The sequence below is a fragment of the Symphalangus syndactylus genome, chromosome 19, assembly GCF_028878055.3.
Source record: "Symphalangus syndactylus isolate Jambi chromosome 19, NHGRI_mSymSyn1-v2.1_pri, whole genome shotgun sequence".
NCBI lineage: Eukaryota > Metazoa > Chordata > Mammalia > Primates > Hylobatidae > Symphalangus > Symphalangus syndactylus.
In genome coordinates, this window is record NC_072434.2 from 49884128 (window position 1) to 49903481 (window position 19354).

At 36.2% G+C, this 19354-nt stretch overlaps 1 protein-coding gene across 10 annotated transcripts in view; it reads right to left on the bottom strand.

The window, feature by feature from the left end:
* Window positions 1-19354, bottom strand: part of ATG4C (autophagy related 4C cysteine peptidase) — an 83116-nt gene that overhangs the window by 45907 nt on the left and 17855 nt on the right. For 5 of the 10 annotated variants that reach the window (XM_063613349.1, XM_063613345.1, XM_063613346.1 and 2 more), the window contains 5 exons: window positions 18566-18770; window positions 17155-17298; window positions 15784-15867; window positions 2899-3132; window positions 388-718 (listed from right to left, as the gene is read on the bottom strand). In XM_063613349.1, coding sequence (XP_063469419.1) covers window positions 388-718; window positions 2899-3132; window positions 15784-15867; window positions 17155-17230 — 725 coding nt within the window. In that variant the 5' untranslated portion in view covers window positions 17231-17298; window positions 18566-18770. The remainder of the gene's footprint in view (window positions 1-387; window positions 719-2898; window positions 3133-15783; window positions 15868-17154; window positions 17299-18565; window positions 18771-19354) is intronic. The other 5 variants (XM_055233735.2, XM_055233732.2, XM_055233731.2 and 2 more) reach the window with 1 other exon arrangement.

The window sequence follows — 19354 nt, forward strand, 5'->3', positions numbered from 1 at the left end:
TGACATTTCATTACACTATCAGTACATTACAGCCCCCAGGTTACACTATTAAAAAAAACTATAATGTTATGCATGTTCCAAGGTTGAAAGAGATGTTAGTGTTTAGAGCATTTCAATAAGGTATTCTAATGAAAACCTGGTTAGAAAGAGACCTGGGATGTCTATACCTAAGAGAAAGAGAAGAAAAATTTGTCAGTAAATAAATTAAATGTAACTAGAGTCACAATACGTCTTCTTTTTTCCCTGCTGGCAAATGAAAGCGTCTTTATGAACATTCTCATACAGTTAGACTTTTAAAGTTCCAATTATATATACACATTGCAAAAATCAGTATCTCTTGATCCTGAGGACCTTTGTCACAAGAAGAAAGCTTTTAAACAATTTTACCTTAAAATGTGAGCAACCACAGCTGGTCCATACCAATCTCCTGCTTTTTTCCCAGACTTCTTTCCATATTCTATTAGTTGATGTAAGCCAAAAGGAGCCAAGGGGGAATCACCAAACCAAGAGATGATTTTCCTATGATAAACTTCATTTCGTATTTCATGATCATCAGAGTATTTCCCAATTGTTTCCTTCAGAGAAATTGTTGGGGTTTTGAGTTCTCTTTCCCCTGAAAGTGATGCCTCAAATGATGCAGTAAATTTTTTGACAGTGTGGGAAGTCCATGATTCAGAGTCTGAATTTTCAATATTCAAAGCATCAGGCCAGGTCCAAGCTATAGTAGTTCCAAAGCAAAGTGTTCAGATCTTTTAAATAGATACTTTAACAATTCTACTAAAATAAATATGTAGCATTTAAGGTCATTTGGGTTACTAAGATAGTAAATTCAAAAATAGGTAAATACATGGAAACAAAAAGTAGATTAATGGTTGCTTATGGAGAGGTACTGGGAGTGGCTGCTAATGAGTACAAGGCTTCTTCAAGGGATGATAAAAATGTTCTAAAATTAGATTTATGGTGATGATTGTGGAACTCTATAACTATGCTAAGAACCACTGAATTATTCACTTGAAATGAGTGAATTTATGGTATATAGGTTGTATCTCAATAAAACTGCTTAAAAAACAAAGGTACAAGACAACAATATGCCAAAATATCAATGATGTTTATACCTTAATGGTATTATTCTCTGTACTTTTCTGTAGTTCCCAAAATTTCATATAATCAAGAAAAAAATTATAAAAATACAAGACAAAAGAAAGAAAAAATAGTAACCTTGGGTAAAAATGGACAATCCCAGATGCTCTTTTTTCTGTTCTTTGACAGTGCTGAGATAAAGACTTTTGTATTTCATTATCAGACTGCTTATCAAACATCCAGTCTTGACTACCCAAAGGCATAATAAACATATTTACTAACATTTATGATACTCATAAGAAAATATCTTCAGAAAGTGGATGTTTTGATTATATGTTAAAATAGAAGTCTGACCATGGAAGTTTTAAATTTTTTTCAAAATATTTTCCTGTACATTTCCTCAGAATAACTTAATCATTATTAACACAGTAATAACAATTCTCTAATAGTTAATAAATGAAATCATAAAAGATCAAAGACCTTGAAAAATCAAATATATCCATTATGTCACTGTTTTGAATAACAAGACAATCCCCAAACATGCATGTAATTTTAAGTTAACAAAATAAGTCATAGATTCAGAGATCTAGTGAGGACTGAAAAATATTCCAATCCTTGCCCATGACTGCACAAGACTATAAATAAATCACCCCAGAAAACCAGTTTAAAAATTATTTTCCTTACATTTTCAACACCATTCTTCAATAAACATTCTGTCTAAATAATCTCATCAATAATCTCTAAAAAAAAGTTACTAAATATATGCCATGCATTGTAGGGATACTGTCTTAACACTTATAAAAATCTGACAATATTTAATAATCAAATATGATATCCTAAAATTGTAAACTAAAATATTCCTACAAATGTACACATTATTAAAAATGGACTAACACAAAGGCGGCACATTAGGAAAAACATATATATGTAAGTTAAGTATCAATGACATTTTTTAGGGTCTAAAACTGCATGATTACCTTATTAGGAATATGTCTAGTGCCAGGCACAGTGGCTCACGCCTGTAATCCCAATATTTTGGGAGGACAAGGTGGGAGCGTCACTTGATCCTAGGAGTTCAAGACCAGCCTGGGCAACATAGTGAGACCACATCTCTACAAAAAAATTTTAAAATTAGCTAACCATGGTGGCATGCACCTGTGGTCCCAGCTACTCAGGAAGCTGAGGCAGGAGAATAGCTTGAGCCCAGGAGTTCGAAGTTGCAATGAGCTATGATTACATCACTGCACTCTAGCCTGAGCAACAGAGTGAGACCCTATTGCTAAAAAAATTTTTTTAATTTGAAAGAGTATGTCTAATCGATTTAATAGAGTATAATCACACTAATAAAGATAAAAATACTTCTAAATCATTATTGACATGCAGGGAGAAAATAAACCAGAGTAAAGTCTCTTAAAATTTAAAAAATATTACATATCTCCCTAAAGTCACTGTTATTAACCTGCCCAGGACTTAACTAAACTGGAGATAATCCAGATTTCAACCAAAAGGAAAGAAACAGTAACAACAATAAAATCCAAAGGGTACTAAAAATTGAACTAACTTAACTCATAATGGTGACCAAGAATAACAGCTATATTTAACCTGCATTTTTGAAAAGGGAATCAGGAAAGTTTACATATAAGTCCTATCTGACCCAGTTCAAAAAAAATGCAATACACCAAATTAGTTACAACTCCTTAGAAAATCTCACAGTCAAGAAATTAACCTCAGGGAATTTCATGCAGTTTGTAAGCTGGAATTCAAATGGAAAAATATCGACGACAAAAACAAAAACAAAAAAACAGAAATTTGATTTACCTCTACCAAGAAAGTGTAGTATGAGTCCTTGAGCCAAGAGCATCTGGCCAGTTCTCAATGTGCAGCCCCACCCACAGTCTGTTGTCAAAGCTGAGCCTTCTATTTGTGGGAATTCTTCCCTGTAGGTCAGCCATATTCTAGAAATGAAATCTTTACGAAATTCTTCTACATTTCCTGCAATTACGTGATCCGCTATTGTACATCCCGATCCTGCAGGTAACGTTTTATCTTCATCTAAAAAATAAACATACGGTCTAAAGAACCAGAGAAATGTCTATAACGGTAACAAACGTTATCATTACTGTCTTAAGATGTGAAGTACGGGGCCGGCCGTGGTGGCTCACGCCTGTAATCCCAGCACTTTGGGAGGCCGAGGCGGGCAGATCACGAGGTCAGGAGATCGAGACCATCCTGGCTAACACGGTGAAACCCGGTCTCTACTAAAAATACAGAAAATTAGCCGGGCGCGGTGGCAGGCGCCTGTAGTCCCAGCTACTTGGGAGGCTGAGGCAAGAGAATGGTATGAACCCGGGAGGCGGAGCTTGCAGTGAGCCGAGATCGCGCCACTGCACTCTGGCCTGGGCGAAAGAGCAAGACTCCGTCTAAAAATAAATAAATAAATAAATAATAATAAAAAAAAGATGTGAAGTATGTCACAATCTTTCTAATCCTTTTTTACTAATTTTAAAAGATAAATCTTATTCTGCCTATGAAAATCAAGTTAGAATGAATGCTGAAATGTTTTACATACTGTAGAGTTAACTAATATAAGGTATTATCAACAATACTCTTGTTATTAGTAATAATATCCTATATTCTATACATAATTAACTCTTTGAAGAGGGGACACAGACAAGGATGACATTAGATTTCTCACTGGAAACAAAAGAAGATAGTGCAGCAACGTCTTTACAGTAGTGAAGAAAAAAAATCATTAACTCAGAATCCTATATGCAGCAAAAACACCTTTCAAAAATAAAGACAAAATAAAGACTTTTTCAGATACACAAAAGCTGGAAGAAGACATCACCAGCCAACCTGCATTAAAAGAAACCTTAGCCAGGTGTGGTGGCTCACATCTCTAATCCCCAGCACTTTGGGAGGCTATAACAGGAAGATTCTGGCTGGGCACAGTGGCTTACGCATGTAATCTCAGCACTTTGGGAGGCTGAGCCAGATGGATCACTTGAGGTCAGGAGTTCAAGACCAGCCTGGACAACATGGTGAAACCCCATCTCTACTAAAAATACAAAAATTAGCCAGGCATGGTGGCAGGCACCTGTAGTCCCAGCTACTCGAGAGGCTGAGGCAAGGGAATCGTTTGAACTCGGGAGGCAGAGGTTGCAGTGAGCCAAGATCGTGCCACTGCACTACAGCCTGGGCAACATAGTGAGATCCTCATTTCTACAAAAAATAAAAAATTAGCCAGGTGCGGTGCAGATACTTGCAAGGCCGAAGTGTGAGGATGAGGATCACTTGAGCCAGGAGGTTCAGGCTGCATTGGGCCATGATTAAACCACTGGTCCAGATGGAAATACAGATTCACACAAAGGAATGAAGAAACCAAACATGATACCTTCTTTGAAGGATATTTGACTATTTAAACCAAAATAATAGTAATTTACTATGGGGTGTATAACATATTAAGTAAAATGTGTGGGGTGTATAACATATAAATAAGTAAAATGTACGACAACAATATCATAAAGACCAAGAGGGAGAAGGTGAAGTATACTGTAAGGTTCTTGGTATATCACTTGAAGGCAGACTGTGATAAGTCAGAGATGTATACTATAAACCTTAAACCACTAAAATAACAATGAAAAGTTATAGCTAATAAGACAACAAAAGAGATAAAAGAGAATCATAAAAATACTCAATCCAAAAGCAGGTAGAAAGGGAGGAAAAGAGAACAAAAAAAAGATTTAACAAATAGAAAGCAAATAATGACATGATACATTTAAACCTAGCTTTATCAATAATCATATTAAAAGTAAATGGTTTAAACACATTTATTTATTTATTTATTTATTTTTAGTTTTTGAGAAAGAGTCTCATTCTGTCACCCAGGCTGGAGTGCAGTGGCGCAATATTGGCTTACTGCAACCTCTGCCTCCCAGGTTAAAGTGATTCTTGTGCCTCAGCCTCCTGAGTAGCTGGGATTACACGCATGCACCACAACGCCAGGCTAATTTTTGTATTTTTAGTTGAGACGAGGTGTCTCCATGTTGGTCACGCTGTTCTCAAACACCCATCCTCAAGTAATCCACCTGCCTTGGACTCCCCAAGTGTTGGGATTATAGGCATTGAGAGCCACCGTGCCTGGCCCTAAACACCTTAATTTAAAAGGCAAAGATTATCAGATTGGATAAAAAAGCAAGACTCAGCTAGTACTTCCTATAAGAAACATATTTTAAACGTAAAGACACAAATAGATTAAGTGTAAAGGATGAAAAGAGATATACCATGCAACTTTAAGTGAAAGAAAGCTGAAGTGGCTATATTTTTTATTATTATTATACTTTAAGTTCAGGAACAAATGTGCAAAACATGCAGGTTTGTTACACAGGTATACACGTGCCATGGTGGTTTGCTGCATCCATCAACCTGTCATTGACATTAGGTATTTCTCCTAATGCTATCCCTCCCCTAGTCCCCCACCCACTGACAGGCCTCAGTGTGTGATGTTCCCCTCCTAGTCTCCATGTATTCTCATTGTTCAACTCCCACTTATGAGTGAGAACCTGCAGTGTTTGGTTTTCTGTTCCTGTGTTAGTCTGCTGAGAAGGATGGTTTGCAGCTTCATCCATGTCCCTGCAAAGGACATGAACTCATCTTTTGTTATGGCTGCGTAGTATTCCATGGTGTATATGTGCCACATTTTCTTTATCCAGTCTATCACTGATGGGCATTTGGGTTGGTTCCAAGTCTTTGCTATTGTGAATAGTGCCACAATAAACATACATGTGCATGTGTATTTATAGTAGAATGATTTATAATCCTTTGGGTATATACCCAGTAATAGGAGTGCTGGGTCAAATGGTATTTCTGGTTCTAGATCTTTGAGGAATCGCCACACTGTCTTCCACAATGGTTGAACTCCCTTTACATTCCCATCAACAGTGTGAAAACGTTTCTATTTCTCCACATCCTCTCCAGCATCTGTTGTTTCCTGACTTTTTATGATCGCCATTCTAACTGGCGTGAGATGGTATCTCATTGTGGTTTTGATTGCATTTCTCTAATGACCAGTGATAATGAGCTTTTTTCCATATATTTGTTGGTTGCATAAATGTCTTCTTTTGAGAAGTGTCTATTCACATCCTTCACCCACTTTTTGATGGGATTGTTTTTTTCTTGTAAATTTGTTTAAGTTCTTTGTAGATTCTGGATATTAGTCCTTTGTCAGATGGAGAGATTGCAAAAATTTTCTCCCATTCTGTAGGTTGCCTGTTCACTCTGATGATAGTTTCTTTTGCTGCGCAGAAGCTCTTCAGTTTAATTAGATCCCATCTGTCAATTTTGGCTTTTGTTACCATTGCTTTTGGTGTTATAGACATGAAGTCCTTGCCCATGCCTATGTCCTGAATGGTATTGCCTAGGTTTTCTTCTAGGGTTTTTATGGTTTTAGGTCTTAGTTTAAGTCTTTCATCCATCTTGAGTTAATTTTTGTATAAGACGTAAGGAAGGGTTCCAGTTTCAGTTTTCTGCATATGGCTAGCCAGTTTTCCCGACACCATTTATTAAATAGGGAATCCTTTCCCCATTTCTTGTTTTTGTCAGGTTTGTCAAGGATCAGATGGTTGTAGATGTGTGGTGCTATTTCTGAGGCCTCTGTTCTGTTCCATTGGTCTACATATCTGTTTTGGTTACTGTAGCCTTGTAGTATAGTTTGAAGTCAGGCAGTGTGATGCCTCCAGCTTTGTTCTTTTTGCTTAGGATTGTCTTGGCTATGCGAGCTCTTTTTTGGTTCCATATGAACTTTAAGGTAGTTTTTTCCAATTCCATGAAGAAAGTCAATGGTAGCTTGATGGGGATAGCATTGAATCTATAAATTACTTTGGGCAGTATGGCCATTTTCATGATATTGATTCTTCCTATCCATGAGCATGGAATGTTTTTCCATTTGTTTGTGTCCTCTCTTATTCCCTTGAGCAGTGGTTTCTAGTTCTCCTTGAAGAGGTCCTTCACATCCCTTGTAAGTTGGATTCCTAAGTATTTTATTGTCTTCGTAGCAATTGTGAATGGGAGTTCACTCGTGATTTGGCTTTCTGTTTGTCTATTACTGGTGTATAGGAATGCTTGTGATTTTTGCACATTGATTTTATATCCTGAGGCTTTGCTGAAGTTGCTTATCAGCATAAGGAGGTTTTGGGCTGAGACAACAGGGTTTTCTAAATATACAATCATGTCATCTGCAAAAAGAGATAATTTCACTTGCTGTCTTCCTATTTGAATACTCCTTATTGCTTTCTCTTGCCTGATTTCCCTGGCCAGAACTTCCAATACTATGTTGAATAGGAGTGGTGAGAGAGGGCATCCTTGTCTTGTGCCAGTTTTCAAAGGGAATGCTTCCAGCTCTTGCCCATTCAGTATGGGCAAAATATGGGTTTGTCATAAATAGCTCTTATTATTTTGAGATACATTCCATCAATACTTAGTTTATTGAGAGATTTTACCATGAAGCAGTTTTGAATTTTATCGAAGGCCTTTTCTGCATCTATTGAGATAATCATGTGGTTTTTGTCATTGGTTCTGTTTACATGATGGATTACGTTTATTGATTTGCGTATGTTGAACCAGCCTTGCATCCCAGGGATGAAGCCAACGTGATCGTGGTGCATAAGCTTTTTGATGTGCTGCTGGATTTGGTTTGCCAGTATTTTATTGAGGATTTTCGCATCGATGTTATCAGGGATATTGGCCTGAAATTTTCTTTTTTTGTTGTGTGTCTGTGAAGTGGCTACATTAATATCAGACAAAATCGACTTCAGACCAAAGAATATCACCAAGAATAAAGAAGGTCATTTCATAACTACTAAGGAGTCAATTCATTAAGAAACAATAATAATTCTAAATGTTTATGTACCTAACAACAGAGTTTCAAAATACAGTTAGTCCTCACTTAATGTTGTCAATAGGTTCTCAGAAACTGTGACTTTAAGCAAAATGATGTACAATAAAATCAATTTTTTTCTCATTGTTATAATGAAATGAAGTTGAACAAAAGGATGTTGAGGACCCGCTGTACATCGTTTCACTTAAAGTTGCAGTTTCCAAGAACCTATCTATGACGTTAAGTAGGAATTACTATAAAGGAAGCAAAAACCGATAGAACTTCAGGAAGAAATAGACAAATCCACAATGATAGATGTTAAATCATTTTGGTCCCTGAGATACAACGGGTATACCAGAGATAGCCCTAAATTCTAATTTTTAATTAATGGCTCTTAGGCCCATCATGTCCTGGTCATCTAAGAGAAACCCTGAAAAAATCCTAGCCAGGTGATAGCATGCAATCTGTGGAAAGATGAGGCTTATTAAAAATAAAATAAATTCTTACTTGTTTTCTTCATAGACAGTTCACAGAGAAATTGTAAGAAATTTTTTTTACTTTTGGTATTCGGTCTAGATAATACTAGGAGGGCCATTTGGATTTATATACCATATACCTCGACATAACAGTGCACAGCATGATATAATGAGAAGGAAAAACTGCATAATACAAGGAAATAAGTTTGTAGCTCAGAAAGGTAGGAAGATAAGTTTAAAAGCTTGATAAATCAGGACAGATTCAGCATTGTTAAAATAATTTTTGCAACCATGTTCTAATATTACTAGAAATTAAATAATAGAGACAGAATCAAGTTTAAGAATCTTGTACTAAATTCTTATGAATAAATTCATTGTAGATGACTTGGAGAGTAGTAGTGATATAAAACCACCATGGCTGAAAGCCGCTACCTTCTAAGCACTTAGACTTGTGAGATATCAGAATGTCAATGCCTTCAAACAGAAAGGAAACTGAAACAAATGAACGAAACTATCCATCAGATAAATGCCACAGAAAATGAGAAATGAGTGGCTCCAGCTAAAGTAATGTCACTAAAATCCTCAGCAAAACAAAAGTAACTATTAAAAAATTTCTTTATGATAAAAAAGGAGATATTAAAGAATCAAGAATTTAAGTGGGAATATGATCCAGTTAGAAATAGATTTCAAATATTAATTTGAATTCATGCCTTTATAAGAAAGACACTGAAAACATTTATCGGTTCACCAGCTTGTCCACTGAAAAGGCCTGGGTCAATATCATCCCCACAAAGCACCTTTGCACTCAGATTATGGTCTCTAACACTTTTTCTTCTAAAGAAAAAAAAAAAAAAACAAGGACTCAATGGGAAATTGCTAGCTTCCTATCTGATACTGAAAAGTACAAAGTGGGTCTGAACATGTGGTTTGGAAGAAAACAAGATGTTTCGTAAGATTAATGTGGTTTTGTTGAAAGATACAGAAGCAAATCTCAAAGGACCTTCCACTGGCCAATGTCACAACAATTTGAGCATCAAAAGATTATTGGTTGAGATCAACCAACATACAGTAAATGTGAAAAGCCGTTAAGTCTGTAATGACAAAAAGAAAATGTTAGCATTAAAATATCTTAAATGAGGTGAAGAGAATATTATATTTCTGTTGAAGCAACAAAGAAAGTCTTGACAAGGCAGGGCAGTAAACTCTAGACATGTGTTAAGAACTGGAAATTCACCAAAGTGAATATTTTTCTAATTATTTAATGTCTCTCATCTGTTGGACTGTAAGTTTCTTGAGAGTAATATTTTTCTAATTATTTAATGTCTCTCATCTGTTGGACTGTAAGTTTCTTGAGAGTAAAGACTGTGTGTTTCATACTTTTAGCAGCAACCCCAGTGCCTGGCACATAGTAACCTCTCAATAAATAATTGTGGAATGAATGAATAACTTTATTCATCTAATCCTCTTCTTGTGAATACTTGTTTCCAACTTTTTATTAAAGCGACAGTAAAATTCTTGTACATGTGTTTTCCACACATATGGAGAACTTCTCTGTAAATACTTAAGCATCTTATAAATGCTGGGTCATAAGTTAAACATATTCTCTATTTTTCTAGATACTCTCAAATTTCTCACAAACGGGTTAGACCAATTTACCCTCCCACCAGCAGTGTTTCAGTTCCTATTTCTTCATACCCTTGCTAACACTTGATATCATCAAACCTTCAAATTTGTGTATATTATATCTGATAAGTAAGAATAGTATCTCATTTTATTTTGCATTCCCTTTATTACCAGGATATGCATTTTCTTGTATTTGGCCATTCAAGTTTCTAATTAAACAGGACCTCTTCACAATCTTGGCTCATTTTTCTTGGGTTGTTCAAGTTTTTCATATTCATTGCATATTCATTTGTGGTTCTTTATTATTTTGGAGACTAATCTTTCCTGATACATCTTCACACATGCACATATATATATATATATGTATATATGGATACATTATATATATAAAATCATATATAAATATATAATTATATATTTATGATTATTATATATTATATTATATATATTAGTATATTATATATTATATTAAGTGATATATTATATAATTATACATTATAATTATATTATATAATTATAATTGTAGACTATTATATATTATACACACTATATATGTCTATATGTATTTATATATACACGTGTATACATATACATAAGTATTTTTAAATATACGTGTGTATATATACACATATGTATATAAACATATATATACATTTACTATAATGTACATATATTTATTACATATGTATATTTATACATATTTGTATAAATATGTGGATATTTTTAATTTTATCTGGTCAAACTGATTAATATTTCCCTTTTATAGACTGTGTTTTATAGTTTATACAAGTTCTTCTTGGCTGGCACGGTGGCTCAAGCTTGTAATCCTAGCCCTTTGGGAGGCCAAGACAGAAGGACCACTTGAGCCAAGGAGTTCGAGACAACCCTGGACAACATAGGGAGACCCTGTCTCTACAAAAAATAAAAATAAAAAATTAACTGCGTGTGGTGGCACACACTTGTGGTCCCAGCTACTTGGGAGGCTGAGGTGGGAGGATCATTTGAGCCCAGGGAGGTCAAGGCAGTGAGCCGTGATTGTGACATTGTTGCACTCCAGCCTGGGCAACAGAGCAAGACACTGCCTCAGAATATAAAAAATAAGTTTTTCTCTACTCCAATATCATAACTATTCATTCTATAAAACAATGCAATTTAGTTTTAGCACATATCATGTAGCCACAGCAAATAGCACATATCACAGCGTCAGTAAATGTAGACTAGCTGCTGTTAATATGACTGCTTTTACTTTTCTATTCATACCACTCTAGTAAAAATGCTCTCTCAAAAGTCATCAGTAATTTCTCATTGCCAGACCCTACACCCTCTACTCAGGCTATTTCCTGCTCTATCTCTTTTAAGCATTTATACACTTTGTACAACCCCCTTTTTCTGCAAATGTCTTTCCTTTGGTTTCTACAGTAGTATACTATTATGAATTTTATGCTATATATTGCCTTTCCTTTCTCAGTTTAATTCACTGATCCTTCTTCTTTAGTATATCCTTAAAGATAGATATTTTCCACCTATACTTTCCATCAATGTGATCTTATCTATTGGCCTTAAATGCCACCTTGCCCACCTTGCTGAAAAAAAAAAAAAAAACTAAACTAACAAATCAATATGTCTATCCTTCACTTCCACACAGCCTTCCTCAAATAACACATATCCGAATTTAAATTATCTTCCCCCTAAAATTCAGGCTTCCTCTAGTACACCACTTTTGGTTACCAACATGATCATCCAAGATGGAGACATTTAAATCTTTGTTTCCTCTCTGTCTCTGAAGACCCCAAATCCAATCATCCGCCAGATGCTGTTGATCCTACCTTAAAATATCTCAAATCCATCCTCTCTTTTCCAGATCCACTGCCCTATATCAAAATCATCATGTCCTGTCTACTGACTTTCAATTCTTTTACATTACCATCAGTTATCTTTCTAAAGCATGAAGTGGAAAAACACTTCCTTTTAGTCTACATTCAACAGTTCACTACTGACACCAAATGTGTGAAGGTTTTTCCCACATCAACCGATTTTCCAACTCTCCAGACACCAATCGGGAATCCTATACTTCGATTATGAACTAACTACCTGAAGTTAGCACAGACCCCAGAGGTTAAGGGCTGTCCCATAAGATCAATCTCCACTTCAGATGCCAATCATCAGAAGTAGGTTCCAGATTACCCATACTTCCGTCCCACTTGGCTACAAATCAGCGGTTCCCACTATCCCCTCCTCAGGTTTGGTAATTTGCTGTGATGACCCACAGAACTCAAGGAAACACTTGGTTATATTTTGCCATTTATTACAAAGGATATTATAAAGAATACAGATGAAGAGGTACACAGAAAAAGGTCTAGAAGGGTCCCAAGCACAGCAGCTTCTGCTCCCATGAAGTTGTTAGGAGTTGAAGGAGTATGTTACCCTCCCAGGAGGTGGATGTGTTCACCAATCCAGAAGCTCTCCATATCCCATATTTTAGGGATTCTTATGGAGGCTTCATCACATAGGCATGATAAATTATCAACTCAATCTCCTCTTCCCTTCCCCAGAGGATTGAGAATGGGGCTGAAAGTTCCAAGCTTCTAATCATGGCTTGGTCTTTCTGGTGACAAGATGCCATCCAGAAACCCACAGAGTCACCTCATTAGAACAAAAGATCATTCTAATAACCCAGGAAATTCCAAGGGATTTAGGAGCTCCATAGGAGACACTCCCATCACCCCCATCACTCAGCAAATTGTAAGAGTTTTACCAACTGTGTTAGGAACTGGGATCAAAGACCAAACACTAGAACAAAAGACGTTCCTAGCACCCCTACCGCTCAGGATATTATAAGAGTTTTCGGAGCTCTGAGTCAGGAACAGGGGGCAGAAACTAATATATATAATTCTTATGATTTCACAAGCATATATTCAGTTATGATTTTGATGTGCTCCTTCTGGGCATGATCCATGTCCTAGCCAGCATGTTTTCAACAAATGATTACCAAAAATAATTAAATGAAATTTTTCATTTCATTGCTCAAAAATAATCATTGTAATTAAGAAGCCAGCTGGGTACCCCATCTCCTACCTCTGAAAGCTTAGTAAAGTTGTTTGAACCAAAAATGATATGACATGTAGAAGGCAAAGCTAGCCCTAAGGTTTCTGCTAATTCTTCACAGCTTAAGGTTTCATGGTCCTATGTGCTTCTAGCTCTTGTGATGATAATGTGTTGTTTTTTTCATCCCAGATGCCAAATTTCACCTTTTTCCAGAAAAATTCCTCTTACATCAAGTATTTCATGAGCTTAATTGACTTTACTGAAGATCAGGGACAATAACGAGGAAACCTCTCAGTGGACACACACCCTCCGGCTGCCTTTCTGGCTCTCTCTCTTTTCTTATCCCCTCCTCCCACACCTTTCTCCTTTCCTATATCCCCAATCCTACTCCAGAAAAGAAGTCTTCTATTTCCCTCATTCATAGCTTCTTTATCATTTACTTTTCATCTCTTGATTTTTCAAAGTATTTCTTCCAAAAAAATATATATATATAATGCTATCCTAAGAATAATTCTAATAAATTTTTAATTTTTGAAATCATAAATAATATCACTTAAAATGCTTATATGCATCAGACATATAGATATAAATCCACACTCTCAACCATATGTATTGCTGTGGTTGTCCTCTGCCCCCCCCCAAAAAAAAAGTGACCTAACTCTTTAGCACAGCACTCAAGATTTCCTCTATAATTTGGTCCTTTTCAGAATTATCTCCTACCATAGCTAAACTGGACATCTCTCTGTCTCCTAAATACGCCCTTTAATATCTCACTGCTATTGCTTTCATCATGCCATTCTATTTACCTAAAATGCATTCCTTCTTTATCAAATTCCTACTTATCCTTCAAGACTGTTGTAAGGACTCAGTGAGTTAATACATGTAAATTATTTAGAATACCACTTGGCACATTATAAATGCTCAATAAATGTCAGCTGTTACTACTACAAGCCATTTACAAGGTTTTAGAAAATTGCTAATAAATGATATACCAAAATAGGTCAACCAAAAATGAAAAGCGATGATAACAACATACTGTAACACATACTCATTCTCTTTCTCACACACAAAACACAAAACCAAGCAAGGATGTATATTTAAAAGAACGCCAGTACTAGAGACATAGTCTTGGTTTAAATTTCAGCTCTGCCATTTAATACCCATGTGACTTTGGACAAATTATTTAACTTCTCAAATTTCCTGCCTTCACATTCACAAGATGAGAATACCTGAATCTACCTTGTAGGTTTGTTGTAAGAATTAAAGATATTTCCTAAAGAGCCCAGCATGGTGCCTGGCACCCAACGAGTGACATGAATTATTAAAAGAAAATATAAGAAAATTATTTAAAGAATTAGTATACGTAGAAATTCAAAACCATCAAGTAAAGTCAATTTCAGATACTGAAACATCCTTAAGAATTAAAAAAATTATCATTTTTAGATTAACTAAGGTGACACTTTTAATTATCAGAGAATGTGACAAAGAATATTAACATATCAATTCAAATAATATTTACTTAGTAATCATACTATAAGTCCAAAATTATGGGGATATAACAAAAGATGACAAGGTCCTTATCCTCAAGTAGTTAACAAGAAACCCAAACAACATAGTAATATATTATGGCCTATAAGAAATACAAATTCCTTCCTTCCTCCCTCCCTCCCTTCCTTCCGGACGGTCTCCCTCTGTTGCCCAGGCTGGAGTGCAGCGGCATAATCTTGGCTCACTGCGACCTCCCTGCCTCGGGCTCCCGTAATTCTCCTGCCTTGGCCTGCCAAATACCTGGGACTGCAGGCGCACACCACCACGCCTGGCTGGTTTTTGTATTTTTGGTGGAGACGGGGTTTCGCCGTGTTGGCCAGACTGGTCTCCAACCCCTGACCTCCAGTGATCTGCCCACCTCGGCCTCCCGAAGTGCTGGGATTACAGACAGAGTCTCGCTCACTCAATGCTCAATGTTGCCCAGGCTGGAGTGCAGTGGCGTGATCTCAGCTCGCTACAACCTCCACCTCCCAGCCGCCTGCCTTGGCCTCCCAAAGTGCTAAGATTACAGCCTCTGCCCCGCCGCCACCCCGTCTAGGAAGTGAGGAGCGTCTCTGCCTGACCGCCCATCGTCTGGGATGTGAGGAGCACCTCTGCCCGGCCGCCCCGTCTGGGAAGTGAGGAGCGCCTCTGCCCGGCTGCCCCATCTGGGAAGTGAGGAGTGCCTCTGCCTGGCTGCTGTGCAACCTTCCAAGTGTGAAGTGACAGCCTTTGTTGTAGAATGAATGAAGACACTGGCACTGATTATATAACACCTTGGCAGCTATCTCAAGTCGTTGATGGTGGAGGTATTGGAATTATAAAAGAAAGCAAACACACAGATTTGACTAAAGGCGATTTTGTGACTTCTTTCTATTGGCCCTGGCAAACCAAGGTTATTCTGGATGGAAATAGCCTTGAAAAGGTGATATATATATGAATGTATCTGATTTTTTTTCCCCGTATAATTCTCACTTTGTGCATTTGATATTCAGTTGTGTTTGTAATCACGGAAAAATAAAAGCATATGTAAAAAAAAGAAATACAAATACTTAAAAGAAATATTGCAAAAGTAGATTAATCTAGAAATAAAATAATAAAAAGTTACATGATGATTTCTACAAAAATTTTTAAATGGTTTACAAATTTTGTACTTACCTTCATATTTAAAATGGTAACATTTTCCAAGCAATAATACAGGAGAATTTCTACTAAAATACGTCTTTGTTTTCAACACCCAACCTAGCAAAAAAAAAAAAAGAAAACGTTTTGTAATTAAAAGATTTCAGACTAAAAGTCTAGCAGCATTTTCTTTTATTTAATTTCAAACTATCGATTATTATTTATGGATGTGTATTTTTGGCAACAGTTGCAAAATACAATATTTGGACAATGAACTGGAAATAAAGGCAATTTATGCTAGTTTCAAATAAAGAATTTTAAACACACTTTTAAAACTATGCAATTAAAGGACATAAGAAAGAAAAAATTTTAATTTATTTTCAGATAGCTCACAATGGTCTTTATCAAGTTCTCACAATGTTCTTATGGTACATAATTTAAACTGCCAATTGTGTTTTTCCTGAATTTGCGTTATCAAGGGGTTTTACTGAATTCTGTTTTCACACTTATTTTATGAATATGAGCTTTTTTCCTGTTGAAGCTGGTTCTGCCCAAGTACTTCTCCATCTTAGGTGGGCTTCAAAAATAGCCATATACTCCTTATTAGATTTGTTTGCAAATCAAAAGGAACTAGGTTAAAAATATCTAAGAGAAAAATCAGAGGTATCAGTGCACGAACTTTACAGTCTGTTTTGTGTGGGAAGAGGCCTATTTTGCTTATTTCCTGGCACAGAGATGAGGCTGCCTGAAATTGTATCTGAAAAGCCAAGGTATTATCATCACCTGAATAAATTCTATATGCTTTACAATGCTAAAAAAAAAAAAAAAAAAATTACACAAGACATGAGGATATTAATATACTCTAGCAACTTTAAAAAAAAGGAAAAAAGGCCAGGCCCAGTGGCTTACGCCTGTAATCCCAGCACTTTGGGAGGCCAAGGTGGCCGGATCATGAGGTCAAGAGTTCAAGACCAGTCTGACCAACATGGTGAAACCCAATCTCTACTAAAAATACAATAAAAATTAGCCAGGTGTGGTAGTGTGCACCTGTAGTCCCAGCTACTCAGGAGGCTGAGGCAGGAGAATCACTTGAACCTGGGAGGCAAAGGTTGCAGTGAGCTGAGATTGCACCACTGCACTCCAGCCTGTGTGACAGAGCAAAACTAAGTCTCAAAAAAAAGAAAAAAGGAGACCACATCGTATGCTTGAGTTTCTAAGCAATGTTTATGATGATACTTGGCTCTTTCTTCAGGAGATATTTTTAACTACATTCCTTATAGAAATATTTCATTCAAAGTAAAGTATGCCATTTATTCTCAAGAAATTGTCAGTGACTTAAGAGGGAAAATGATAAATATTGCCAAATATTTCTTTGGATTTATACAATTTTTAAAACATGATACTTACTATATTTCATGTTGTTCCAAGCAGATATAAATTTGGTTTTTAGCTTGTCAACTTCATCTGTTCCTGTAGCCTCCATATTCAAATTCTAAAGGAAAAGCCATCACTTGATTGCATTCTTCTGTAGAGTTTAATCTTTTCTACTGACTTTAAAAATTAAGGAAAAAATCAGTAATTACAACATATATGGTTACATGGAGCAATACCTGTTAAAGTTACTTAAGTGATTAAATACAATTTGAACTGGAAATGGACAAAACAATTTCTCTTTTTACAGTCAGAAATAAACAGAAAACCAATTTCTCATTTTACAAACAGAAATCTTATAGAATAAGATATTCTATATTTTAATTACAAAAAACCTTTACTAACAAATATACAACAATAAACCTATCATGCAAAACCAAGCAATAATCTCCCCCAACTGCTCACAGTTGAATACAATAAATCAATTTAGTAACACAGCTCTGCTCTGGCGCATTGGCGCAAGTGAGAATATCCAAGATTTGTTTTTATCTGTAATTAGAGAAGGTGATTTGAAATCTTATAAAAAATCTTGACTATCTTCAGAATGGAAGCTTCCACTTACATTGATTAGTCACTACTTTCACATAAAGTCTAATTATTTTGTTTTGTTTTTTAAATAAGACATTTCCTACGTTTCCTTCCTATCTCCATACTGCAGCACTTAAAAAAATAGAACAGCTTAAATTTATAATGGAAAATGTTGTCTTACTTTAAAATAGAATAAATGTAGCTCATAAGTGTTTGTTTTATTACTGACTTCAGGGAAAATTGAGATGTGTGATACAATCTCAAAAGGAACAAATTATAACTGAAAATGCTTGTGCTTATTTGCAATAATTCACAGACAGTTTACTTTTCAAGAAAAGAATGCTGCACAGAACATTACCCTTTTAGGATTAGAGGTATCTACTCAAAAATATTGATACATTCATTTCTCTAACAATAGACATTCCATTTTATAATATGTATTAAAAGTTACCAATTATACATCATAGTTCTGAGCCAGGGGAAAGCATGGTCTATTGGAAGAACTTAAAAAGTCAAGGTGACTAGAAAACAGAAAAGTCTAAAAAAGTGGCATGAGATGTCTAAAAAAGTGGCATGAAATGAGGCTATAGGGTTATATAGATGCCAAAGCACAAACGGCCTTGTAGACCAGGTTAAAAATTTTGTTCTTTATCCTAAGAGCAATTTGTTTCAAACAGGAATATCATAACCAGATTCAGTAGGTTTGTTTACTTCAATAGCAGCATGGAGAACATGGAAAGGAACAAGAGTAGATAATGAGTTTACTACTACAGGTTGAGTATCCCTTATCCAAAATGCTTGGGACTGGAAGTGTTTGGATTTCTATTTTTTTTTTAATATTTGCATTATGTATACTTACTAGTTGAGGATCGTTAATCCGAAAATCCAAAATCCAAAATGCTCCAATGAGCATTTCCTTTGAGCATCATCTTGGCACTCAAAAAGTTACAGATCCCGGAAAATTTCAAATTTCTGATTTTCGGATTAAGGATGCTCAACCTGTATTATACAGGACTAGGAGATGACAGCTTGGACTGGAGCAGTGAAGATGGAGAAATGGACATCTGAGGAAACATGTAGAAAATTCAGTAAGTCTTGGTGACACAATGGATATGGAAGGTAAAGAACAGGGATATGCCAAAGATATACCCAGGCTTTGGTCTGTGAAACTAAATAGATGGTGCCAATCACTGAGATAGGAAACATCAGGAGAGGGAGAGGTTAGAGGGAGAAGATTATGAATTTGATTTGAGATACGTGGTATTTAAGATGTCTGATGTCTCTGAGAAACACAAGCAGAGAGTAGTTCTTTTCTTTTTTTTTTTGGAGACAGAGTCTTGCTCTGTCCCCCAAGCTGGAGTGCAGTGGCGCAATCTCGGCTCACTGCAAGCTCCACCTCCCCGGTTCATGCCATTCTCCTGCCTCAGCCTCCCAAGTAACTGGGATTCCAGGTGCCTGCCACCACATCCGGCTAATTTTTTGTATTTTTAGTAGAGACGGGTTTTCACCGTGTTAGCCAGGATGGTCTTGATCTCCTGACCTCGTGATCCGCCCGCCTCGGCCTCCCAAAGTGCTGGGATTACAGGCGTGAGCCACTGCGCCAGCCTTCTTTTTTATTTTTTTTTAAGATGGAGTCTCGCTCTGTCGC